General features: G+C 48.8%; 1 protein-coding gene across 2 annotated transcripts; it reads right to left on the reverse strand.

Annotated features, from left to right (window-relative positions):
* Positions 1-634: 634 nt before the first annotated feature.
* On the reverse strand, positions 635-17,451 carry Kifc1 (kinesin family member C1). Of its 2 annotated transcripts, none has more exons than XM_076916588.1 (11): positions 17,265-17,451; positions 11,290-11,427; positions 11,115-11,202; positions 10,625-10,678; positions 10,117-10,167; positions 9,531-9,928; positions 7,906-8,685; positions 6,899-7,189; positions 6,736-6,809; positions 6,524-6,599; positions 635-850 (listed from the first exon to the last, which is right to left on the reverse strand). In XM_076916588.1, exons 2-11 carry the CDS (start codon positions 11,314-11,316, stop codon positions 806-808), a joined length of 1,884 nt encoding a protein of 627 aa, XP_076772703.1. In that variant the 5' UTR covers positions 11,317-11,427; positions 17,265-17,451; the 3' UTR covers positions 635-805. The 2 variants fall into 2 exon arrangements, with proteins under 2 accessions (XP_076772703.1, XP_034380207.1); XM_034524316.2 differs by lacking the exon at positions 17,265-17,451 and adding an exon at positions 17,083-17,261.
* Between the last annotated feature and the right edge of the window lie 9,649 nt (positions 17,452-27,100).

Below are 27,100 nucleotides of genomic sequence, written 5' to 3' on the forward strand. Positions count from 1 at the left end.
GCTGTGCTCCTCCAGGGAGGGAAAGGACAAGGGGCTATTTGGAACTAGTACTGAGGTGGTGACGCGCCCACACCAGCCAATGGGCACTAGGCGGCACGGAACCATGGTTCGAACCGGTGGGCAGGGAAAGGAAGAGATTGTGGAGTGCGCTGGCACTCTCACCAGACAAGAACATTCCTGTTCCAGGCTGGGGCCGGGCCTGGCAGTCCTAAGAAATTGGTCACAGAGGGCCCAGTCTGGGAAGCTATGGGCACAGTTCCCTGTGCTGAAGGATAGTGAAGAGGCATCAGGACGGCAGAGTGTGCCCCGCCAAGTGAAAGCCCATAGCCTCACTCTGCAAAACGCATGTCAAAAAGGACATTCCTACATGCTTATGGTATTTATTTACAATACCTTCCTCTGGCAGCTAATAAAACAGCTTGAGCTGTAACAAGGGCTGGAAAGATGGCTCAGCGGTTAAGAGCACTTACTGATTTTGCAGAGGACCCAGGTTCTGTTCCCAGGACCCACATTGATGCTCACAACGATCCCTAATTCCAGTTCCTGAGGACCTAGAGCCCTCTTCTGAACTCCAGGAGCAGGAGACACGCACATGGTGCACATGCATACACTCAGGCAAAACAAATGTACACAGTTTTAAATCTAAGATTAAGAAATCTACAGCAAATTTTCTTTATTTGATAGTTGAGTACATAATGTCTGGCAAATAAAATCCTGTCTCAACCCCCACCCCACTGAATACATATACACCGGAACACAGGCGCACGCACACTCGCTTGCACGGGACTCAGGCTCGGATCCATCTTCATTTCTTGTTAGCCTGAGCAGTACCAATAACACACTGGTTCACCTGTAAACAATAAACAGGGTTACACAGAGCCAAGGTCTGCAGATCAGGAGTCCTCTCACTCTGCCCCAGTGCTGGGCCCACCATCTGAATCCCTGAAATAACAAGGGCCATGGAAGCAGGTCAGCAGGATCCCCTGGAGGGACAGTGGAGGAGACCAGAGTCTGAAGAGACGAAGCTCCATGGTGCTAGCTTATCTTTATGTCACCGTGACACAGGCTGCCCCTCCCTCATTTGAGAACAGGGAACATCAACTGAGAAAATATCCCATCAGATTGACCTGTAAGCCAGCCACAGGGCCTCTTCTTAATTAGGGACTGATGTTGGAGGACCCGGCCTACTGTGGGCCAGTGCTACCCCTGGAACAGCTGCGTCCCTAATGAGCTGTGTAAGAAAGCCGGCTGAGGAAGCTCGGAGGAGCAAGCAGTAAACGGCACTCCATTACGGCCTACAGAAGCTACTGACCTGACACCCCTGGACAACGGACTAAACCCTTCCTACTCCAGGTTGCTTTTCCTCATGGTGTTTACCACAGTATTAGAAAGCGAACTGTGACACCTACACAAAGACCACAGCAGCAGAGAGGTCTCCATTTTCAACCACACTGGACTAGACACCGCAAAACCTTCCTACAAAAACATCAAGACATTAAATTCCTTTGAGAACTAGGGCTCCTGAGAAAAAAAGTATCACCACAGAAGAGAACTGGAAACAGAGACTACTACTAGGTACAGATCAAAGGCTCCATGAGCATTGGGGTTGTTACTTAGTGTATAGAGCTTGCCCAGCCCAAAGAAATGAGACAGGAGCTTACTTGAAGGTACTTACTGACCAAAGATGTAGCACTGTGAGGATCAGGAAGAGTGAGTAGAGAAGACTGACAGATGTCATGTATGTAAGCATCTGTATCACCCACCTCTTCATAAAAGCTTACGGGTCATATGGACCGTGTGCCCATAAGGATAGGAACTCAATACTGAAAACCTATAAAGGACTCAGCATCTTGAGGCTGGAGAGATGATTCAGTGTTTAAAAGCACTAGTTCTTGCAGAGGACCTGGGTTCAGTTGTTAGCACCTATATGGTGGCTCAAAACAATCCACTACAGTTCTAGGAAATCCAATGCCCTCTTTTAACCTCCTCAGATACCAAGTACAAATGTGGTAAAGATACCTCAGCAGGCAAAACATTCACATAAAATACAACTTGTTTTCCTCTCTCTGTTTTAGAAACAGGGTTTCTCTGTGTAGCCCTGGCTGTCCTGGAACTCACTCTGTAAATCAGGGTAGCCTCAAACTCAGAGAGCTATCTGTCTCTGCCTCCTGGGTGCTGGGATTAAGGGCATGTGCCATCACACTCAGCTAAATTTTAATAAATCAATCAATCAATCAATCAATCAATCAATCAATCAAAGCACAGGCTGTATTCCAAGGGACCTTGGAACCACACAGCAGCTCAGAGCTGTCTTTAACTAAAGTCCCAGGGAATGCAGCCTCCTCTTCTGGCTTCCTTAGGCACCAGGCCCACATAGTGCAGACATACAAGCACACAGAATACTCATCAACCAAAGAACTCTGCACACACATTTCCCTACACAATATCAATATGTCCACCTCACCACAGCAGTGTCCTTCACAATGTGTCCTTGACCAAATTGAAGGTTTATGCTACCCCTACACTGAACAAGTCTAGTTGGTGCCATTTTTTTCAATAGTTCAGGTAATCACTACCACATGTTATCAATTTTGTATTTTCACAGTTAGTCCACAGCTTTAAAGCTTAACAGGCGATAGCACACTATAGCTCTGATGCACACACTTCCTGCCTCTGCTGTACCACAGTGGTCGGGGACTGATCCACAACAGTGTCCTTGAGGTGTGCTTTTACTCTGTAAGGAGGCTTCTTCATGAGAAAGCCATGAGTAGCAAACACTGATTAGAAAAGCCCTCTAACAAAAGCATGGATCTAGAATTACTATTTCATAAACTCACTGTTGAGAATCAAGGAACACAAGTCTAGGTCTCAGCACTAGACAGGCAAGCAAGCAGAAAGATGAGTTCCAGGCTGGCCTAGGCTACCTGGGACCCTGCCTCAAACAAAACAAAAAAACAAAAAAAACAAAAAACAAAAAAAACAAAAAAAAAACAAAAAACAAAACAAAACAAAAAAAAGATGGAGGAGGTGGCTCAGTGGTAAAGCAGTTGCTGAACACACACAGGGGCTCTGGGATATCTCTAACAACACAAACACACACACACATACACACACACACACACACACAAAGCAAACACTTAATAAATGTAGAACTAGATCGGGTACTTATGATGTGACAGGTACACCATTTGTCCCAGCTATTAAATAGGCCAAGAATTTGAACTAGAATCACCAATATAACCAAACCAAGTCTCAAACTACCAAACAGCACAACTCTGAGGAAGAGCGAGCAACCAAGTGTCTGAATATGGTGTTAACAGGGCAGACATCCCACTTCAAATAAATACCACGTACATGAGGAGAGGCCCCGCTGCACATTAAACAAGCATTCTCAGCAAACAGGCCCATCCTCCTCCAAGGGAGATGAATGCCCACACCAGACAAGCATCACCAAGAGAGACATCCTGAGGCAGCTGGGGACGGACGTGGACGTCGTGAGTACAGACAGGAAAGCGGCGCTGCCATGACCCAGCACTTGGGCGGTGTGGGTAGAAGGTCAGCGCTGCAGGGCATCTGACCACTCTGTGAGCCCACAGACTGTTCTTACTGAAAACAACCTGTTTCTAGCTGAGGTGTGGCTCAGCCTCAGCACACGCTTCTAATCCCTCTGGCTGGAATGCACTCGCTCTTAGTACACACCTTTAATCTCAAACAATGAAGATGGAGTTAGTGTGTAGAAGGAAGCAGCCATGTTTGAAAATGATGTCTAATTGAGTGGCAGACAAAGTGACGAATCAGAGAAAGATTTGACAGAATAGGATCGGCCCAAGTAAGGAGAAGAGAGGAAGATGGGGCTACGTAAGAGGGGGTAGTGCAGAGGGAAATGGAGACAGGTCGTTTTACTGGGTTTTACAGTTTTACAGAGGCAGCTACAGAAAGAGAACAGGCTAGACACAGGTGAAGACAAACGAGCCAGAGAATGAGAAGGAGCCAGAAGATTTGAACAGATTGCCAGAGTTAATATGAGGCCAAGTAGAGCAGTTCAGGAGAAGCTGAGAGAAGCCAGTCACCTGGGAGAGTTTGAGCCAGACCAGCTGAGTTGAATCAGCCAGTGAAAGCTCAGAAAGAACAAGGGTGAACTTAATCAGCATCGAGCCTCAGAGGCTGAAACTATTCTAGGCCTAAATAAGACTGAATGGAGGCTAGAAGTTTCCAGGACCAGGACCAGGACAGCAGACAGAGGCAGTAAGCCTTGGAGACAACAGGAGAATAAAAATTACATTTAGGACCTGGAGAGATGGTTCAGTGGTTAAGAGGTCCTGGGTTCAATTCCCAGCACCACATGCAGCTCACAACTGTCTGTAGCTCCAATTCAGGTGGATCTGGCGCCTTCAAACATACATGCAGGCAAAACGCCAATACACATAAAATAAAAATAAATAAACCTATCTCGAAAAACCAAATAAATAAATAAAAATAAAATAAATAAATCTTTACAAACCAAAGTTACATTTACAGATAACTGGCATGAGAAGTTGACTTTACACCCCTCCTGTCCCATAGAGGGCTGACATTAACATAGGAGATGTTAGGGCTGAGGGCCGCAGGGTACTTGCCACCAAATCTGATGACATGACAACCTAAGTTTGATCTCTAGGGTCCACAAGGAAGGAGAGAAACAAGTACTACAATCCTACAAGTTATTCTCTAACCACACACAAAATACTTTTTTTTTTTTTTTTTAATTTTAAGAGTCATTCATGGGGGCTGGAGAGATGGCTTAGTGGTTAAGAGCACTGACTGCTCTTCCAGAGGTTCTGAGTTCAATTCCCAGCAACCACATGGTGGCCCACAACCATCTGTAATGGGGTCTGGTGCCCTCTTCTGGTGTATCTGAAGAGAGCAATGGTGGTGTACTCATATGCATAAAAAAAAAAAAAAAAAAAAAAAAAAAGAGTCATTCATTTCTGTGTAGGATGCCTGCAGAGTATGCAGCAGGCCCTAGAACTACAGTTAGGGATGGATGTTGGGTGCTGGGAGCTACACTCAGGTCCTCCACAAGAGCAGAAGTGTTCGTTCTTAACCACTGCGCCATCTGTCCAACCTGTAAAACACTTTAAAGCTTACCCCGGACCCCTTTTTGAGACAGGGTTTCTCTGTGTAGCCCTGGCTGTCCTGGAACTCACTCTGTAGACCAGGCTGGCCTCGAACTCACAGACATTGGCCTGCCTCAGCCTCCCACGTGCTGGGACAAAAAACATGATTACCATCTATGGCTAAAAGCTGCTCATTAGCTTTGAGAAATTAGGCTGCTCACCAAGCACATGCTCACTATGAGAGGACCCGGTTCAAGCCCTGTTAAGTGACAACAGGCCAAGTAACTTTCCAGGCAGCACGCGTGGTGCAGGTGCTGACTTGCCTGACAGCTCCGCCTGGCAGAGGGCAGAGCCAGTCATGATCAGATGCCAAATTAAGTCAGAACTCAGAGAGCTCTTCTACCCACAGGAAAAGGGGAAACCAGGAGAAAATCACCTACCAAGGCAGATAGTAACGAATCTGAGGCCTGCTTATCCCTACAACAGATGAAAATGAGGTCATGGGGACTGTCTAGCTGGGTAAGATTTAGAATTTCAATGTCTACTTGGGAAATTTTCACAAATCTGTCCATGTCCTTTGTTCTGGCAGCTCCATTCCAAGGAGCATTTCTCTAGATAGATGTAACTGGAAAATACAGTTATACAAAACTACAATGGAGCCTCGTTTGCAATCGGAACAAGGTGGAAATGCACCAGCCCAGCAGTGGTTACTTTGGTAGAATCCTACACAGAGCTAAAAGTAATGTGCAATCCCAGTGCACTGGGAGTAATCCTGGGGCCCTTCTGAAGAGCTCAGCAGCCTGGGATGACAGTACAAACACATATCCGAGCGGTCTCAGAACATGGACACGGCTTGTCCTTGCAATACAGTCCTGACTCTGGTTATTTCTTCTAAAAATATTCATTCAAATGCCAGCAGTTAAAAATGGAATCAGGTGGGCAGTACCCAAGATGCTAGCAAGTTTAAATCCTTTCTGCATAGATGTGTCCTAGCTTAGAAACCAGGAGTCATGAAGGAGACGCCCGTGAGCAGCCAGGAGTCCTGACAGTGTGGGAAGACGGGATGGTTCCAATGAGAATGGCCCCATAGGCTCAGAGATTGAATACTTGGGCCCCAGTTGGTGAAGAGGATAGGAGGTGTGGCCTTGTCAGAGGCGTGTGTGTGTGTGTGTGTGTGTGTGTGTGTGTGTGTGTGTGTGCGCGCCCCGTACCATGCAGGGAGGAGGGGCTCTAAAGTTTGAAAGGCTCATGGCTGGACTCAAGGCGCTCATGAGCTTCAGGTACTGCTGCGGCCTTGCCCGCCCGCCCGCCTGCCTACTGCCTTGTTCCATTTCCATGATGGTCATGGACCCTAACCCTCAGAAACTGTAAGCCCCCAATAATGTCCTGCCACAAGAATAGAAAACTAAGCAGGATTGTCATTGTACCTTGGAAGCAAAGCGTAGTGAATTCAGAGACTCGGAGACATTCTCTTCCAGAGGAGAAATGTTCACAAACATGAGCCTGTGGAAAGAGCAGAGTCCAAGCCCACATCAGTGGTCTGCCACGGCTGAATAAACATGCACAGCTGCCTCTCTTCCTCCTCATCTTAAGACTCTAGTTCCTTCTAAAGGCCTTTCAATCTCTCCCTTCTACTCACATCTTGGCACTGCCACCCAGAGAGTTCTGCAGCAGGTAGGTAAGCTTGCTGTTTCGGTAGGGCACATGAGACTCCTGGAGGGTGGGGCACAGGCAGTCAGGACACGGTTCTCACGGCTCACTCCACGGCCCCCCACCTCACCTGCCCATGCATCCATTCCTACCTTATTGCTCAGGGCCATTATGACGAGTCCCAGTGTGGACAGACTGCTGTTAATGGCCTGTGTCTCCCGAAGACGATCACGCTCCCCAGGGCCTAGGGTTAAGCCAGGGTCTAGCCGCTCACTCCCAGCCAGGTCCACAAGGTTGAGGGGAGCGCCACACTGCAGGCCGCGAGCAGCATGCTCTCCAGAAATCTGCAGCTGGAACACACTGTGGCTGCGTGAGGACCTCTCATTCTGGGCAGTGCGGGCCACAGCCCGATTCTGATGGGCCAAGTGGAGCAGAGCCTCCACCTAGGATTAAGAAGGGATACAGGCAGTCAGAGCAGGACACGCTGGTGAGGTGCGCCATTGCCCTTTTGGAGCCAAACTGCAGAGCGGTATAAGTGTGTGTGCACTTAGACAGGAGACCCACTGGGTCTTTTTTTTTTTTTTCGAGACAGGGTTTCTCTGTATAGCCTTTGGCTGTCCTGGAACTCAAGAAATCCGCCTGCCTCTGCCTCCCAAGTACTGGGATTAAAGGCGTGCGCCACCACCGCCCGGCGACCCACTGGGTCTTAATGCACAAGCCTATAATGCCAGCCACTTGGAAGGCTGAAGGAGAACTGGCAGTTCAAAGCTCCTTGAGACACAGAGGGAATATCTCAAGGGTTCTTGTGAGGCCATGTCTCAAAATAAAACCAGGCCAGGTGTGGTGGCTCAGGCCTATAATCCCAGCCCTCAGGAGGCCGAGACAGGCCTGCCTTGAGTTCTAAGGTGGCCAGGGCTACAGTGCAATGCTCTCGCTGCCTGAAGACCTCCAGAGAAGGAGCAATCAAGCGGCTCCTAAGAACCTGAGACAGGAACAGTCAGGCAGCCATCCTGGCTAGGGTGAACTTAGCAACCTAAGGGGCAGGAAGAGTGTGTCACCCTCTCAGTCTGAGGAGGCACCGCCCTCACAGCATCCTTCGTCCCTGCCGAGCTTTCGCTCACCCTGCTCTGCCCACCCTCCTGCTCCAGTCCCGACTTGCCTCTTTCTCACAGGAAACGGGAACATATCGAGCATTGGTGACAGTGAGCTCCTCACTCCCTGGGCCTGCCCGACGAATCTCACACTCGCCCCCTTGTCCCTTGCGAGCTCCAGTAGCTAGCAGGTCTCGGACGGTCTCATTGTAGATCTCTACGTAACTCGCCACAAAGCTGTATGTCCAGCCCTGGCCACTCATCTCCTGGGCCACAGAGAACAGATGCCGCATGGCCCGAGGGATCAGCCCCTCCAGCTGGGGGTCTCCCCTAGGCCCACCCTCCATAGTGAAGGTCTTGCCACTGCCTGTCTGTCCATAGGCAAAGATACACACAGGGTAGCCATCCAGTGCTGACTGGACAAGCATGGAGATCTCCTCAAACACTTCCTCCTGCTTGCTCCCTGGTGGGAACACCCGGTCAAAGGAGAAGTCATGGCGGGTAGTGGGCGCTGGCGCCCCTGTCAGGGTCGAGCGCCGGTCATCAGACCGTGAAAGGCTGACGCGGGTTGGGGGGTCATAGGGTCCCGCAGGGCCAGGAGGAAATACAAGGAAGCCAGGAGATGGAGTGGATTCCCCTGCAAGGACAGGGCGCACCCGGCAGAACACCCGGATATTGCCCTTCAGTTCCTGCAGCTGGTTGTGGAGTCGACGCCGCTCCATCTCTAGCCCGTAGAGCCGGTCTCCTTGCTCAGCCAGTAAGGTCACCTGGGCTGCAGTCTTCTGCCGAAGACACACCACCTCTGCTTGGCTGCTTGACAGAGCTGCTTCTGAGGCCTGAAACCTCCTCTGTCCAGAACAGAGAGACAAGGTGGAATGCAACAGAGTAAGTCTTGTGCCAAGACGGGCAAATGGACTTCACAGTCTGGTAAAGACGAGGAAAGAAAATAGGAGTGGGGTTGGGGTCCCGTGGACATAGGAGATCTCAGTCATCCTACCCTTGATGTAAAAGCAGAAGGACAGGAGTTAAAAGTCCTAGCACCCATGTTTAACAAAGAAAAGCTAGATATGACTATGTGAACATGCGCTCCCAGAGCTGAGGAGCCGGGACGGGAGCATCCTGGACCTTGCTGGCTAGTTCAGCCAGAACAGTGAGCTGCAGGTCAGTAATCCCCAGCCCCTGCTGCCAAAGAGAAAAAGAAAAGAAAGCCCCAGCACTAGGAGGAGTGGAAAGGGGACATCCAGGAAGATGTCTCAGAGCAACACTCAAGCACAGGAGCGAGCTAGGTAAGGTGGACATGCACTTCAAAAGTGCCTCAGAGCGGGGCAGTGGTGGCGCACGCCTTTAATCCCAGCACTTGGGAGGCAGAGGCAGGCGGATTTCTGAGCTCGAGGCCAGCCTGGTCTACAGTGTGAGTTCCAGGACAGCCAGGGCTACACAGAGAAACCCTGTCTCGAAAAACAACAACAACAACAACAAAAAAGTGTCTGAGAGACAGCCATGCCATCTGCCTGGAGCTAGCTCACCAGAGCTCACAGAAGGGAAGAGGGAGGAATGCTGGAGCCATGAGCAGAGCAAGGGAGGGGCAGGAGCACAGGTAGTATGAGGAGCTGCTCAGAGGAGCTGAGTGCAGACACGCTGCTGGGAGGCAGGCATGGCCTCTGCTGGGAGGGCACCTGTGGTCTGGCCTTACCTCCCGCTCCTCCAGTTGGGTGCTCAGTGTGCTCCGTTCCTCCTGCAGTTGCAGCCGTTCTTTCTGAAGCTCCTGGACCAGCTTTTCCTTGGTATCCAGACATTCCTCCAACTCCAGGACACGGGCACTCAGCGTCTCCAGCTTCTGCCGGCCTTGCTCAGCTTGGGTGCGTACACTGGCCAGCTCCCCTTCCAGGGTGTTCCGCTCTGCCCCCAGGGTCGTGGCCTGCTCCTGGACCTCTCTCAGTTGCTCCCGAAGCTCCTGGTTCTCCCGGTCCAGCGTGTGAGTCTTCTCCCGATAGCGTTTCAACTCTTCATTGAGGTCACACAACTGACCCTTTAAGTCCCAAGCAGGACGTTTGCCAGGCTTCTTCCCTACCACTACAGGAGCAGTTGATGCTAACGTGGACACAGAAGGGGCAAACAAAGGTCAGGAGTCTGGGCCTTCTACCCTTCAGGCCTCCATACCCCAGGCGCAGCTACCTCTTCCCTCTCCTGATAGGAAGACAAAAGATGATGGAGCCTTCTGGGCACTTACCACCTCATCTCCCCTCCCAGCCTTTCACCCATGTTTATGTGTCACCTACTGCCAGGCTTCTGGGCAGGAGCAGCGGGAGCTGGCTTCTGGTTCCTCAGCACTAGAGAAGAATTGACATGGAGTTACAGGCTGGCCACGTAGGACATAGGACACGCCTGTGATCTAGCACTAGGGAGGCTGATATGACAGCTACAGTGAAAAATCATCAAAAACCACAAAGATGGCAAGTGCTCTCACCGAAGCCTCATCATCCCTGTCAGGAGACTTGTGACCACTATTAACTCTAGCACCAGAGGATTCAATGCTGCCTCCCTCTGTGTGTGTGTGTGTGTGTGTGTGTGTGTGTGTGTGTGCATAATAAAGTAAAAGAAAAAAAGAAAAAATAAGATTGTAAAACAAACAAACTCAAGGGCTGTGTTTCCTAACATGTGCAAATCCCCAGATGTGATTCCAACACCAGCCCTCCCCTAGAAGACTGGTAGGACCAGAGCCCCTCCGTCACTGCTCCTATTACATGGCCCCAGAGCCCTGGTCTGCCCCAGCTTAGGCACTATTACCTGTGCCAGCAGTAGAGCACCCACGAGGTCCTGTCTTCTTAGGGCCTTTCTGAGCTGTCCGAGGATGGAAAAGAAGAGACGGTACGACACTTAGGTGGCATGCACTGATGATATGTATATATGTTAAAGGGTTGGAAATAAGATGACTCTCCTTGGGGTCTGGAGAAATGGCTCAGCGGTTAAGAGCACCGACTGCTCTTCCAGAGGTGCTGATTCAATTCCCATCAACCACATGGTGACTCATAACCATCTGTAATGGGATCTGATGCCCTCTTCTGGTGTGTCTGAAGATAGCGACAGTGGACTCATACATAAAATAAATAAGTCTTTAAAGAAAAAAAAGAATTCCACCTAACAACGTGTGTGCCTTTGGAGTTCTGAACTAAGTGAAAGGGTATTATCGACTCAGAAACAAATAAACTGGAAAGAAAAGGAGTAAGAGAACAGTAGAATTTTATAATCTTGGCCCCATCCCCACCCCACAGCCCACCTGCAGTCTGTGACACTGTGCTGAGGAGTGGTCCTCTGGGGCGGGATGTGTCAACTTTGGTCACTGCACCCATGCCTCGTGTTCGTTTCTGGGGAGAGATAAAGATGAGGTTCCATAGTGACCTGTCTTTATCCCTCCCCCACTTCTGACTCTCTGCTCTCCAAACATATCTTACCTTTGCAGGCTCCAAGGCATCCTCCATCTGGTCAGGACCCCTCTTGAGCCTGCTTCCTGCCAGGGGCAGTCGGGATGAGGACTTGACCAGGGCTGTGTTCAGCTCTAAGTTCCTCTTCACTTCCAACAAAGGGGGCCTCTGTTGGGAAAAAAGACTCCTTTCTTTCTTTCTTTCGACAAAATTTCTCTTTTTTCTTCCTTCCTTCCTCTCTCTCTCTCTCTCTCTCTCTCTCTCTCTCTCTCTCTCTCTCTCTTTCTTTCTACAAAGTTTCTCTGTGTAGACCAGGCTGGCCTCAATCTCACATAGATCTGCCTGCCTCTGCCTCCCAAGCACCCTGATTAAAGGCGTGTGCCACCACACCCTGCTGGCAAAGAGACTCTTAAGAACAAGACAGAACCAAAAGCGCACAAATGCCCTTTTGAGCTCCCTTCAACCTTCCTTCTCAGTATTGACTGTCAGCGAGCACTGACTGAGGATCTCGTGCTGCAGCTACCTTTCAGGGTTAGAAAGGTTATTCCTGGAACACAGAAACCACCCAACAGTACAGCCACAAAGCCAACAGCCCTTCTAGTCAACGCTGGGACCTTAGATAAAAGCGAGGGACGCGCGCTGGGGGAGCAGGCTGTCTACAGAGTGCTGTCCCAAATGCTTCATCCCTCACACCATTTAAAGTCATTCTCCAAATGGGGGAAGGCACACTTCATGAGGTGAAATGTCGCTCTGGTCAGATCTGTTCAGCATGCCATGTAAGACCAGTGGAGGCCAACAAGAGGGAGTCAGACCCCCTTACACTGTTGTTGGCCACCATGTCCTGGGGATCCAGTCGGGTTCTCAAGCTGGCAGCAAGTCCCCAAGCTCTCGCCAGCCCTTTAAGGTCCTTTCAGTAGCAATTTGGATAAGAGTCGGCTTCCTAAGTATGGCTCAAGGACAAGCATGCTAACCTAGCAAAAACAGGCACACATGCCATCAACAGCAGTGTCCTGTTGAGATCAACACATGGACTCAGCAGAAAGGGAAGAGAGACAAGAGGGAAGAGACTGTGCTGGCTGCATGCTGTAATGAGGGGGAGAAGCTCCGAGGTCTGACTTAGGAGAACCTGAGAGATGTGAAAACTGAACTGCGAACCACATGAAGCAGCACACTCTAGTCCCACACCCAGGAACTGAGACAGGAGGATCACAAGTTTGATGCTGGCCTGTCTGGGTTATATATAAGCAAGACCTTGTGGGAGGTGGGGAGTTAACTGTGAGCATTTGAAAATGAGGTAGGTAGAAGAGAAAAGATGAGTGACGTCATCGTCAGAGACTGCGTCACTCACCCAGCAAGGCCGTGAGCAGCAGGCGTGGCACTTGGTGAAGTGATGACCACCAAGTCCCGACTTCTCAGAGCTCATTCTCTAAGTAACCATCCACCTGGAACTCCAAAAGGAACTAAACTGTAGAAAACTATCTACTTCCTTAACAACAGAATCACCGTTATCATTGAGAGCGTGCCTGGGACAGAATCTAGTTCACAGAGCTATGGCTGGTGCAAAGGATGCGCTTGTGCACTGGCTAGTTCACAGAGCTATGACTGGTGCAAAGGATATGAGTGTGCACTGGCTAGTTCACAGAGCTTTGGCGGGTGCAAAGGATGTGAGTGTGCACTGGCTAGTTCACAGAGCTATGGCTGGTGCAAAGGATATGAGTGTGCACTGGCTAGTTCACAGAGCTATGGCTGGTGCAAAGGACACGCTTGTGCACTGGCTAGTTCACAGAGCTATGGCTGGTGCAAAGGACACACTTGTGCACTGGCTAGTTCACAGAGCTATGGCTGGTGCAAAGGACACACTTGTGCACTGGCTAGTTCACAGAGCTATGGCTGGTGCAAAGGACGCGCGTGTGCACTGGGGCTACACTCTGTCCACCCAGGAGAGGCAAGTGATAAATAAACTGGCAATGGGGCTGAGGAAAAAGGTCTCCTGAAGCCAGTGTTGGGGAAATTAGGGACTGGCTGGTGTCAGAGGTCAGGGGGAGCCAAGGGGATGGTGGGGGGGCAGAAGCTAAGAAAGCCTAAGCTGACCCGAGGGCACCTACTGTGTCCCAGGAGGGTCTGGGTTAGTTTAGCTCTGCAGGGGGACTGGTTGTTGGGCCGAAAGCTGAAGGCTGTTGGGGAGACTGAGTGTATGTATTAACCAGCCCACTGCCAAAGTCTGTAGTCTTACCCCAAACCCAAATTGCTCCCATCCTGGCTGATTCTGGGGAATCAGGCAGATGGACAACAAGTATATCCAGCAGCCGAGCCCCTCCGCCTGAAGCACAGCATTCATCTGCGCCCTCACCAACTGTACTTCTCGTACAAAAGTGTCTCTATGAGGACAGAACTGTTGATTTTAATACATAAGGGAGGAATTTGGAGAAGCCATGATGAAGACTGGAGAGGGGGGTTCTTACTCTCCATAAGCACTAGCTAGCTCACGTGTCTGTGAGGCAAACTCATCTGGTAGTAAACTTAACGCAGAAGTACAGCTAAACATTTAATAAGACACAGGCTCATCAAGATGGAGTCCTGCAAGAATGCACTTTGATAAAACCAAATTTTGAACTGCCTAGTACTCACTCACATACCCCTGCACATATTTTTGAGGGGGTGGGGTGGGGAGGGTTGAGACAAGGTTTCTCTGTGCCCTGGCTGCCCTGGAACTCACACTGTAGACTCTATTGGCCTCAAACTCATGGAGATCCATCTGCCTCTGCCTCCCCAGTGCTGGGATTAAAGAAATATGCTACCATACCTGGTCCCTCTGCACATGTTATAAAGTCCAGTGAACTAAACTATTTTGGTCCAGCTTCAGGAAACCAATCTGTTAGGCATGACGGCAGATGCCTGTCACCCCAGCTACTGGAGAGGGTGAGGCAGCAAGAGTCCAAGCTCAAGGCCAGCAAGACTGTTTAACTAAAACTGGAAACCTGAACAAAAGACTGGGAGACAGCCTGTGAGCAGAACATGCAACAAGAGCCATTCAGTGCCCAGCACAGAGACAGAAAGGCTGGCAAGGCTGGCAAGGTAGCTCAGGAGGTGAGGGCATTTGCTGCCAAACCTGCTGCAGCCTCAGTGTAACACCCAGGGCTCACGACTCCAGAAAGTTGTCCTCTGATTTCTAAGTATGCCACCACATATATGCACGCACATGTACACACACGTAGACACACACGCACACACACAGAGCTTTGGTTACCAATCCTAAGATTTACAAGCTGATAGCTGTTATCACCACTTAAGCTGTACGGCAATGGACACGAGCCACCCACCATTTCTAGTTTCCCTCAGCTAGTGTTCACTGTGAACCCTGCACTCAACTGACTGACTTTCTGTGCAGATGCATTAAATAAAAGAAGCTGTCCTGGCCATAGTCCATAGCTACATAAAATTCCAGGTCAGTCTGGGCTACATGGCTGGGGTGGGGTTGGGAACAGGGCAGGACAAGGCGGTACAGAGTCTCTATAACTTAAAATTCCTTAGCTGCCACAGCCACATGCATGGCAGGTTAAGCTATAAATGAGGCAGCTATGTTTCTAGAGAACAATGAACATCACATCACAATGTCAAAAAAGTCACACCTTGACAGTGATGTTTAAAAAAAATGATGTTCACTAAATTGGTTCTCATGTTTTCCTAAAAATGACAACAACGGAGCCAGGAGCAGTAATCCCAACACTCTGGAAGCAGAGGCAGTGGATCTCTGAGTTTGAAACCAGTTCTACCCAGTTCTATACCAGCCAGAGTAACATGTAAGACCCTGTTTCAGAAAACAAAAACCCAACCTTATTGCTGAGTAATTGAAATGCACTACCTTTGTGTTTCCCCACAGTTCTGGACAACTCTAACCAGCATAAATGCCTCTGTCCCTGCTGCAAAGACAGACACAATGACCTCATCTCTCAGAGGCACCCAACATCCAGCAAGTGCATACACACCCACTCCCTGTGAGTACTACACCAGTCCCACCTCCGCCAGCTCAGGCACTTCCCCCTAGCCTCAAAAACTCCTCTCTTGACAGTGTACCCTGGCAGCTACTGACCTTTGCAGCAAAATTTCTCAAAAACAGTACCCAGGGCACCGGTGGGTCTCAACCTGTGGGCCAGGTTGAGGGTTCCTATGGGAGTGACCCTTTCACAGGGTCAAATATCAGGTCTCCTGCATATCAGATGTTTACGATTCATAACAGTGGCAAAACTACAATTATGAAGTAGCAATAAAAATACTTTTATGGTGTGGGGTCATCACAACATGAGAAACTGTATTAAAGGGCCTCTGGCATTGGGAAGAGTGAGAATCACTGGGTTCTCCTCAACAAATTTCACTTCAACCCTTCCACCAAAACTGCTGTCTCCCAGCACTTGGAAGACAGAGGCAGGTAGATCTCTGATTTCTAGGGCAGCCTGGTCTACAGAATGAGTTCAAGGACAGCCAGGGCTATACAGAGAAAACAGGGTTACACCCCCCCCCAAAAAAACAACCAAAAATACAAAAACAAAAAACAAAGAAAACAACAAGCCAACCCTACTATTCTTAAGCACGCTACCAGCTTCAGGTTACTAGATCAAATATATATTGTTCCTTTTAAGTTTGCTTGTTTTCTTTTTTTTTTTTTTTTTTTTTTTTTTTGAGACAACTAGCCTGAACCTCAAAACCCTTGTCTGAGCCTCTGCACAGCTGACCTCAGAAAGGTTTGCTGCTTTTGGTTCAGGGGATTATTGATCCCAGAGTTTGTTGGAGGTTCGCCTAGTGCTGTACCACAGACCTCTCTTACTCTCCATAATTAGTTAATGTTACTCCTCTTAGCTCTCTTCCCCTTCGATCTCTGGAACCTTTACAGTCCTTCACTGCCTCCCAAAAGAGATACAAACTGTATCTATTTCTGTCTCCCCAGGGTCTGTCAGCTCACTGGTAGCTAGGACTCCTGTCTCCTACACAAGTACAACTGTGAAAGGACAGAAGAGGCTCTGCAAATAATGCACGAACAAATCTGAGAGAGCCTTAACTTTTTTCTTTTTCTTTTTTTTTTTTTGTCACCTGCCACAGTGCAATGCTCTCCATTTGGATGCTGGGTACACCAGAAAGTCTCTTCAAGCTGAACTAGACTGTGAGTCGGTCTAGACTGAAATACCAGTAAACAAAGAATTCAGGCCGGCCCTTCCTGACACTAGAGAGATCAGTCCATTAACCGCCACACACATACACCTTGGATGGTTGTGACCGAGCAGGGCATCCGTAAACTAGTCAACCAGTCCAAATGAGCAAAAGAAAGAGACAGACGAAGGGATAAGGACTCCTTTGGGCAGACTGCCCCCATTTCTCCTCTTCCTCCATCCAGATCCAGCAGCAAAGAGAAGGCAACACAACAGGACATCAGCAGGAATGTGCTTTGCGGACAAGCGACAAGGCCTCTCAGAACCCTCGCTTCTCCCACAAGGCGATCTGCAAGAACTGAGAAGCACAAACATGTCGAATCCGCTTGAGAATTCGAAATGGGAAATGATGGAGAGAGGGCTGAGGGACACGGGATTGCTGCACGACAGGAATGGCGGGGCGGGGGGGGGAGGCGCTCAACGTCGCTGCTACAGTCCTGGGGAGCTCGCTGTGTGTCGCCCGCACTCACTCGGCCGCTAGAGTCCAGGGCGCGAGGCGGGGCGACCCTCCCCTTGCAGGCCGGCTTGTCCACACTCGTCCCCAGGACGCGGGTCTCCGGGCGGCCCGCTGGCCGGCCTGCGTCCCCCGCTCGTGGCGCGATGCCGTCTCCGCCGCACTCACCTGCGCCTGCATGTCTACGGTGGTCCGCACAGGACGGGATGCAAAGGCAGCAGACAGGGTCCCGGTGTCCCGAGACCCGCGTCCTCTCATGGGCTCGCGCCACAAAACGAGGGAGACAGACGGCCCAGGCCACCCGCCACACCCGCCACTTTTGAATTTCAACCGCCGCGCTGTAAACTCACCGCTCAATTCGCAGAGGCCAATCCGCGCCAGCGCCGCGACCGCGAGCCAATCACAGTACCCTCCGCTTCTGGGGCCACGCCCCCTGAGTCGCGACTCTTCTGGCCCGCCGGAGCGAGAGAACGAGACTCCTTGGATCCTACTTCCGGATCCGCTCTTTCTCTTTCCTCCTCTCCCTCTCCTTTGCGCGGAGCTCGCTGCACTTCCGCTCGGCTTCCTGAGGCCTCTGGTTTGCGTCAGAAGTACGCGTGTGTGAAGTGGGTGGGGGAAGCACTACGCATGTGCAAAGGCACCTGAGCAAGGTCGAGGCGGAGCTAGCGCCGCCTAGCGGATGCTGCTGTACCTGCACGCCTCCCCGTTAACCCTGTGAACTGGAGACCGCTCCACCGAGGTCGCTCGTGGTTGGGTTTCTTAGGTCCGAAAAGTAGGATCTGGATGATGGCGCCGACCTGTCCTCAAATAAGAAAAAAGTAAAGAAAAAACTGGAGGTCGGCCGGGCGGTGGTGGCGCACGCCTTTAATCCCAGCACTTGGGAGGCAGAGGCAGGTGGATTTCTGAGTTCGAGGCCAGCCTGGTCTACAGAGTGAGTTCCAGGACAGCCAGGGCTACACAGAGAAACCCTGTCTTGAAAAACCAGGACAGCCAGGGCTACACAGAGAAACCCTGTCTTAAATAAATAAATACATACATACATATACACATACATAACCAGATAAATAAATAGTATGTTTCTTGACATCAAATTGTAAATCTATGGCCCCCCAAAGATCTAACTTGACATGTTTCTGAGTCTACAAATGTTAATGGGGGAACACTAGAAAAGTTCTGGTTATAATTTGGGTTTTAGACTAGAAAGTATTTCCCCAGTAACTTTCTAAAAAAAAAAAAAAAAAAAAAAAAAAACGCAAAAATTTTAGTGTGTGACAAAATGTGAGTTTGTCTTCTACTGAAACCTGTTTTGGGGGTTTATCTTTCTTAGCATGAAGCCTGACAGCAAGGTAAACCAGCCTGTGAGACCTGGCCCCTGCAGTCTTGGGGTAGGAGCTGGCTCAGGGCTGCCTGCTGCGGCTGCTGCTAAACTGTCTGATAAAGCCAGAACTCCATCCAGGCCATCACAGAGATCTGAGAAGGATCCATTGGAACCGCAAGTGCAAAACAAATACCCTCCATGTTGATTAGAATGGGAGAGACTTACCCACAGCCAGCCTGGTATCCTCCACTGTGGGTGATCTCAGTGGCTTCCTTGGGGGCTGGGTCTGTCTTCAGCTGTTACACCGAGCAGCACCAGCCTGCAGAGCCACACCCACAAGGTCTGCAGAGAAGGAGCTTGGGAGAACTGACTCACCTTGGTGAAGCATAGTAGGGCAGTCAATCTCCAACATTGTCCTTAGCTTGGGCTGGCCCTGCCACCAGGCAGTTCTTTGCCCAGTGGTCAGTAAGTAGTACCACACTTGAAGCAAGTTTGTTCTTTGGAGACAGCCTCAGCTGCTGCTATCAGGAGCTGGTATTTTGTGGTCAGGGGAAGTCGTTTTCACTAAACCCCTTAAATGCCATAGTCAGCAGATCTCTCTGAGGGGTTCGAGAGGCATTATGTAATCATTCCATTAGGTAGACCTGATTTAAACAAGTACTTGTTTCACTTATATGCTTTATGCTTGACCTTGCCAATTGAGATGGTTCCTATACGCTCGGCCCAGGGAGTGGCACTATTTGGAGGTGTGACCTTGTTGGAGTAGGTGTGTCACTGTGGGCGTGGGCTTTAAGACCCTACTCCTAGCTGACTGGAAGTCAATATTCTTCTAACAACCCTTAGATGAAGATGTAGAACTCTCAGCTCCTCCTGCACCTTGTCTGCCTGGATGCTGCCATATTCCATCCTTGATAACAGACTGAACCTCTGAACCTGTAAGCCAGCCCCAATTAAATGTCATCCTTTATAAGACTTGCCTTGGTCATGGTGTCTGTTCACAGCTGTGGAACCATAACTAAGACAGACGTTGGTACCAGGGACTGGGGTATTGCTATGATAGGCCTGACCATGTTTTGTTTGGAAGAATGTGGATTTGAGGACTCTGGATTTGGAAAGCAGTGGAATGTTTTAAATGGGGCTTAATGGGCTATCCTAGTAGGAATATGGAAGATTTTGTTACTGTGAGTGATTTGAATTGTGCAGTCCTGGCCTAAGAAGTTTCAGTGGAGAATTTCAGTGTGTGACCCAGAGACTATTCTTGTGGTATTTTGGTGAAGAATGTGACTACTTCTTGCCCTTGTCTGAAGAGTCTGCCTGAGGCTAAGGTGAAGAGACTCAGATTAATTGCATTAACAAAGGAAGTCTCAGGAATGCCCATCATAGACTTTGTTCTCTGGTTAAGTCTCATGAAGAGCATTTTGAACAAACATAGCAAGCTGAGAAAAGAAAAATACAAAATATATAGTTTGAGTATTAAATGGACAACAGGAAGTGAAATGGAGCTGAATCCTGTGTTCAAGGATATTAAATTGAATTAAGGAAGTAATTAAGTGACCTTGGGGCAAGATCCCACCCAGCTAAATTTAGGTTCAGGCATGGTAGTATAAGCCTTTAATCCCAGGAAGCAAAGACAAGCAGCTCTCTGAGTTCAAGGCCAGCCTAGATCAGAGCAAGTTCTAGGTGAAGAAAAACTTAAATCCAGGCTTGGTGGACCACATCTTTAATCTCGGTGCTTAGGAGACAGGCATGCAGATCTCTGAGTTCAAAGTCAGTCTACAGAGTAAGTTCCAAGACAGCCAAGCTTAGGAAGTGAAGAAGTTGAAAACAGAAAGCTGGAGATGATGTACTAGAACAAGGGGCCGTGTTCCAGCCCCAGCAAGCAGCAGAACTCGGCAGCTTCGGCCACGTGGCTCTGGCTTTAGTGTCCAGAATAGAAGGGACTACTGGGACAATTCATGCTGGTTAGCTGGAGCTAAGGAATAGTGGTGATTAAGAAGAGGCTGACATTAGTAAGGTGAAATCTGGGAAGTGTTTTCTGAGAGCCCAGAGAAGCTGTGTTCTAGAGATCGCCAAGGTTATATCTCCTGCAGCAGCTGTATTTGGTAACGTGTAAGAGTCACCTGGGTGGTACTGGTTTTGAAGGCCTGAAGGGGTCATGAAGAGCAGCTGAGGCTCGGTACTGTGAGAAGCCATGGAAGGCCATTGCTGAAGCTTCAGTTGCAGTTGAAGGGGGGAGTTATTGCTTGAATTACAAGAATGTAAAGCTTGCCCAGGACTGAAGGGGTCGTGCAAAGCGCTTGAGGCTTAGCATCGTGAAGAGAGCCTATGAGAGGCCTTTGGTGAGGCCTAGTTGCAGTGGAAGATCCCAGTGCATTGCAGATGCCAGTACCATGGGATGATCACCAAGAACAGCAGCCAATGGAGTGGATCTACCTGAGCTTAGAGTGCTACAGAAGGCGGAGCTGGAGAAGTGACGCCAGCCCTTTGGAGGAGTCCATAAGGTCATGTGTGGATCCCAGACACTGAAACATGAAGCTGTAACATTGAAGTTGCCTTGGCGGCCCCAAGATGTTTGAGATGCCATAACCGTGAGATATCTGCTGAGGAAAGCTGCTAACCGAGTGGAACCAACCGAGGAGAAAAAAGTTTGTTGCAGTTAACAAAGATGAAAAAGGAATTGAATATCTCAAGATGCTTTGACATCAGCCTTGGAGATGCAGAGTTTGAAGTTTGCCCAGCTGGTTTCCTGTCTTGTTTGGGGGATTACAGCTAAGTGATTGGATGACTCTCAGAAGAGAATTGAGCTTTGGACTTTTAACACTGTTTTTTGTTTTGTTTTGTTTTGTTTTTCGAGACAGGGTTTCTCTGTATAGCCTTGGCTGTCCTGGAACTCACTCTGTAGACCAGGCTGGCCTTGAACTCAGAAATCCGCCTGCCTCTGCCTCCCAAGTGCTGGGATTAAAGGCGTGTGCCACCACTGCCCAGCTATACCTATATCTTTGAACATGCCTATGGGGGCCAGGGAGTGGAATGTGATGGTTTGTATATGCATGGGCCAGGGAGTGACACTATTTGGAGGTGTGGCCTTGTTGGAGTAAGTGTGTCACTGTGGGTATGGGCTTTAAGACCCTACTCCTAGCAGCCTTCAGATGAAGATGTAGAACTCTCAGCTCCTCCTGTACCATGCCTGCCTGGATGTTGTCATGTTCCTGCCTTGATGATAATGGACTGAACCTCTGAACCTGTAAGCCAGCCCCAATTAAATGTTGTCCTTATAGGAGTTGCCTTGGTGATGGTGTTTGTTCACAGCAGTAAACCTCTAAGACACCAATATATAGAGAACACTAAAGCTTGTCCTTGTAAGTGAATTACATTTGTATGTAACATGGCAACAAACACAGTTCTAAGCACATTAAAGTTCCAAACCGTGTTTCTTTGTGGACTTGCCTGTCCTAGAACTCGCTCTGTAGACCAGGCTGCCCTGGAACTCACAAAGATCCTCCTGCCTCTGCCTCCCAAGTGTTAGTATTAAAGGCATACACTTCACAAAGATCATGTGTGGATTCCAGACATTGGAACAAGAAGCTGTAATTTTTGAAGTTGCCTTGGAGGCCCCAAGATGTTTGAGATGCTATGTTTGAGACTCACATCAAAGAATTTGATCACTCATAAAACAACTGATCACTAGCTTGTATGTCTTAATTATATTTAACTGTTAACAAGTTAGTAGCTCTTATGAAGTTAGGACTTTAAAGTTTTATTCCTGTTGAGTCTTTAAATTTTGAGTTGAAGACTTCACTAAGTTTCGATCTACTAAGCTGTAGCATCGAAATAGAAACTTTAAACCATAAAAGCCGAGAAACTGGAAACCCTACTTCCCCCAGCCTTTCATAGGACACCATCACAGAGTATCAGTTTCTGCTAATTCAGTTTATTCCAATAGCTAAAGCTTAACAGAGTTAGCAAAGACAACGTTGTATATTAGATACACAACTTCAAGCTAGGTTTTGCTGTTCTGAGTGGACCTTAGGAATGCATAAACTTCATTCATCAAACATAATCCTTATCTAAAATTGTTTTAGAAGCCTGCTGAGCACAGATTGAAGAGACATAAGTGGATAGACGGACACATGCAAATCAGCTTCTGTGAACCTGAGGTGACCTTTGTAACTTTGGGAACTCCTAAACCTTAACCATCAAACATATGATGCTGTATTTAGAAATTTGTATGTATGTATTTTTTTTTCTTCAAGTAGGAGTGCTCTGTCTGCATGTATGCCTGAAGGCCAGTAGAGGGCATCAAATCCCTTTATAGATGGTTGTGAGCCACCATGTGGTGGCTGGGAATTGAACTCAGGACCTCTGGAAGAGCAGTCAGTGCTCTTAACCACTGAGCCACCTCTGTCCTATTTTTCATAAATCTTGTTCATGCTTTTGTCTTCATTGTACTTTTTTTTTTTTACTCTCAGGAAAAAAAAATCATCATACAAAATCCATCATACTCCAAAATATTTTGAAGACTTGCTGTTGACTATTTGGCCTAGAAAGGAGGAGGGCTCAATAAGACTAAAACGTTTGGTTGGCTTTCCATTTTTGTTTGTTTGTTTGTTTGTTTTGTTTTGTTTTTTGAGACAGGATTTCTCTGAGTAGCCCTGACTGTCACTCTGTAGACCAGGCTGGCCTTGAACTCAGAAATCTGCCAGCCTCTGCCTCCCAAGTGACTGGATTAAAATCGTGAGCCACTACTGCCCCGGCTCATTTTTTCTTTTCCTTTTTGCTTGGTCTTCCTTAATTAGTTTACACTAGAGCAGTAAGCCTGATAGTTGCTATTTAAGCTAAGATGAGCCCTTGAGGCACACACTCTTTCAACCACAAAGACCCTTGAGGGCTATCTTTTTGCGCTTTGTGTAAAGGTTGTCTTTGGTATTGTTATTCTGAAAGCTGCATCTTACCTTGTACACACGCCCTCTAACCCCCTCTGAGTGGTTAATAAAGAGCTGATGGAGGCAGGCAGCCCGGTGGCAGAATGTAGATTAATATAAACAGGTTACTTTAAGTCATACCAACTAGTTGGGAACAAGCCTAAGATAGGCCAGGCTTTCATAACTGTTGAGAAGTCCCAGAGTCATTAGTTAGGAAGTTGGCTGTGTGATACAGCCTGGTGATAAACAACAAAATCTATTTTTCTAAACAAGCGTGGAATCCAGGTTGCATACAAGCATGCTGTAGACTTTTAACCATCAGCCCTTCCGTTACAAGTTTTAAGCTATTTTTGTTGTTCTAGATTTTAACCACACCCGATGAACCTGGGAAATAGAAAGTTTACACAATGGCCTTAAAATATTATCCACATGGAAAAGCGTCTGACTCTTTGTAAGACTGGATTTACTGATCCGAGGGCAGAACTAGTGTGAGGAAAATGCAGGGAAGGCTTGGACAGAAGACTGTCAGGAGTGGAGAAAGTTTAGAGAGAAGAGATTCTCGGTGCTGGAACTTGTCACAATGTACCAAAATTTGGAAACTGAGTGTTCAGGAGTCAAGCAGTAAAACAGCAGGCTTTAGTCTCTGAGTCTGAGGAAGGAAAGAGCCCAAGGAGCTTGGGTTCCAGCAGGCAAGTGACAGGGATGGAGCAAGCTGAGGGACCAGTGGAGAGGGAGCCAGGAGCAGAGGGAGAGGTGGGAGAGACTTTAGGAAAGGGGCCAGCAAGGATGGGACAGAGAAGGGTAAGCATCCTGACAACAAGAATTTCAATCCAGTGTGTCCCCAAGTGGACTGAAAGACGTGTCAGAAATGTCCCAACTGGCAATGGTGTCCTTTTCCATGTGACAGGTTCCCGGTAAGGCTAGGGAAGCCACTTGATGGAGCAGACTGTGCCTTTGGACTGTCATGCCTGTAGTAGGTTCCGTGAGCCAGCAGAGGTAGAGCAGACAGCTCCAACGTGATCCCTGAGCACCCTGAGAGAGCAGGTGAGGACAGAAGCAGCTGAAGAAGCAGCCTCAAAACCTCAGATTCAAATATGGCCGGTGGCCGAAGCCAGCAGAAACAAATGGTTGATACCACCAGAGAGTCAAAGCAGCAGCTTGGTTCAGTCAGGAGAGGCCAGGCTCTTAGGAAAGGGGTCCTGTTGTACCTTCCCCAGGTGTTGGGCACCAGATGTATAAACTGATATAACAACCCATAGTATGGGAAGGAGTTACTGTGCATAACGAAGGGAAAAATCCAGAGGCATCTGGAAGAGTCCAGAGCAGAGATGGCCAGCAGACTGAAGGCTGCTGGGACTATCTGTGAGAGACAGGAGAATAACAGGGGGCAGAGACTAGAGAAAACAAGCCAGCAGGACAGTGGTGGTGCACACCTTTAATCCCAGTGCTAGAAAGGCCGAGGCAGGTAGGTAGATCTCTGAGTTTGGGGCCAGGCTGGTCTACAGAGTGAGTTCCAGGACAACCAGAGCTATACAGAAAGACCCTGTATAGAAAACGACAGAGCTGAGGCCAGGCAGTGGTGGCGCACGCCTTTAATCCCAGCACTTGGGAGGCAGAGGTAGATGGATTTCTGAGTTCGAGGCCAGCCTGGTCTACAGAGTGAGTTCCAGGACAGCCAAGGCTACACAGAGAAACCCTGTCTCGAAAAACAAACAAACATAAAAACGACAGGGGGGGGGGGGAGAGGGAGGGGAGACTTAAAAGCTTGCCCTGAGACTGGGATCCCAAACACACAGTGTAGTCTCTGGTTGGTGCATAAAGACTTTTTATTGGCTTAAACCCATGTCCAGTAGTCTTCTCTGATGGACACCCATGCATTTTGATATGCCAATTGGTAGCACGGGTAGTCATATGTCCCTTCTGCCATAAGTAAGGGAAGTGACTCCTTTCAGAAGATGGGAGCGAGATTCACAAGGTCCTGAGGAATGCTGACTGCGGGCTGTCTGTGAGAAACCCTCTAGTCCAGACGGAGCTCATTTCTGGGTATTTGGACTGCCCTTTGGAGTTTGGCAGCTGGGAGTTTCCTTTGAACCTGACACCCTGGTGACAAGAACTTCAGTGAGCACCAGCCCCAACCAGACTGAGAGACTTGTCTGAGAGAAATGTTCCAAATCACAAAAGAGAGGCATCCTTTCCCATGTGATAGGCGAGAGAAACTTCCTGACCTCACTGACATGAATTCTCTCTCTGTCTCTGTAGTAGTAGGCGGCTCCAGGAACTGACAGGGACAGAGCACACAGGTGGTGCTCACCAGAGTAGACAGGGACAGGTGTGGTTAGAGGAGGCAGAGGACAAGTGGCTGGAAAGGCAGACCCTAAAATTTAGAGCTGAATATGCTGGGTGGCAGAAGCCAGCAGAAACAAATGATCCATGCCTTAGGAGAGTCAGATCAGCAGCTCTGTTCAGTTAGGAGAGGACAGGCCCATGGGTCCATTTGTTCTCTCCTGGGTGTTCCCCACCAGATGTCACTTGAGGGGACTCAGTTATTAAAGGCTGACGTGACAGCTACATTATCAGGGAAGTTTTTTAGTGTAGATATGGGGTGGGGAGTAGAGCGGTGGTGATCTGAGCTGAGGGCCAGGATACCAGGGTAGGAGCTTTGGATAACAGTAGCTTGTGTGAATACGGACAGATGGAGCCTGGAGGCCAGCATGGGCTTTGACATGCAAACCATAAGTACTTGTTGTTGGACAGCCATTTGTCCCTTCTGCCAGAGGTAAGAGAAACATCTTCTTTTGGCAGAGGGGAGCAGGTTTCACATGTTCCCCAGGAATGCTGGCTGTTGCCAGAAACCCTTCTATAGGCCAGGTTGACTGGGCCTGATCTTTTCTGGAGGTGCATATGAGGTAGACCTGACAGGAATGTTATTTCAGGAGGCAGAGACGGGCAGATCTCTGTAAATTCAAGGCCAGCCTAGACTACATAATAAGTTCCAGGACAGCCAGAACTATTATTGAGACCTTTTCTTAAAAACTGTCAAGTGACTGGGCAGTGGTAGCACACGCCTGGAGGCAGAGGCAGGTGGATTTCTGAGTTGGAGGCCAGCCTGGTCTACAGAGTGAGTTCCAGGACAGCCAGGACTACACAGAGAAACCCTGTCTCAAAACAAAACAAAACAAAACAAAACAAAAACTGTCAAATGAAGTAACAAGCTTTTTTTCTTTTCTCCTCCTCTCCTCTCCTCTCCTCTCCTCTCCTCTCCTCTCCTCTCCTCTCCTCTCCTCTCCTCTCCTCTCCTCTCCTCTCCTCTCCTCTCCTCTCCTCTTTTCTTTTCTTTTTTCCCCCTTTGAGACAGGGTTTCTCTGTGTAACTCTGGCTGGCCTGGATCTCAGAGATCTGCCTGCATCTGCCTCTGGAGTCCTGGAATTAAAGGCATGTGTGACTCTGCCAGGCTTCTTTGTTTATTTGAGACAAGGTCTCCAGTACCTCAGGCTGGCCTTGAATTTGCTATGTATCGGAGGATGACCTTGAACTCATAAGCCCCCTGCCTCCAATTCCCCAGTGTTGGAACTGCAGGCATTCACCGCAGCTGGTTTTTGAAATGTGAAAGATTAAACCCAGGGCTTCTTGCAAAACACAGAATTCATTGCATGCTTAAGGGATGAAGTAGTAGACTACATCTTCTTAAAAATATTTGTTTTTAAATACTGTTTTAAAGATCTTCGCAGATCTCAACCCAAGAATTAAAGCCCAGGGCACACAGCACAGTATAACCCTAACTCTGGTGCTTGAGATGCAGAAGCAAGGGCTGCTTTGAATTAAAGGCAAGCCTAAGGGCTGGAGAGATGGCTCGGTGGTTAAGAGCACTGACTGCTCTTCCAAAAGGTTCTGAGTTCGATTCCCAGCACCTACATGGCAGCCCACACCTATCTGATGTCCTCTGGTG

The sequence above is a fragment of the Arvicanthis niloticus genome, chromosome 20 (genome assembly GCF_011762505.2).
Source record: "Arvicanthis niloticus isolate mArvNil1 chromosome 20, mArvNil1.pat.X, whole genome shotgun sequence".
Lineage (NCBI taxonomy): Eukaryota > Metazoa > Chordata > Mammalia > Rodentia > Muridae > Arvicanthis > Arvicanthis niloticus.

What these genes read in the sequence shown, in the direction of transcription:
- Kifc1 (XM_034524316.2), bottom strand. Translation starts at nt 17,172, where the DNA reads ATGAGAGGACGCGGGTCTCGGGACACCGGGACCCTGTCTGCTGCCTTT. An exon ending in TCCTGCCCAGAAGCCTGGCA is followed by an intron (nt 9,929 to 10,116) that starts GTAGGTGACACA and finishes TGTCCACGTTAG; the next exon opens with CATCAACTGCTCCTGTAGTG. An exon ending in CCCAACTGGAGGAGCGGGAG is followed by an intron (nt 8,686 to 9,530) that starts GTAAGGCCAGAC and finishes TGTTCTGGACAG; the next exon opens with AGGAGGTTTCAGGCCTCAGA.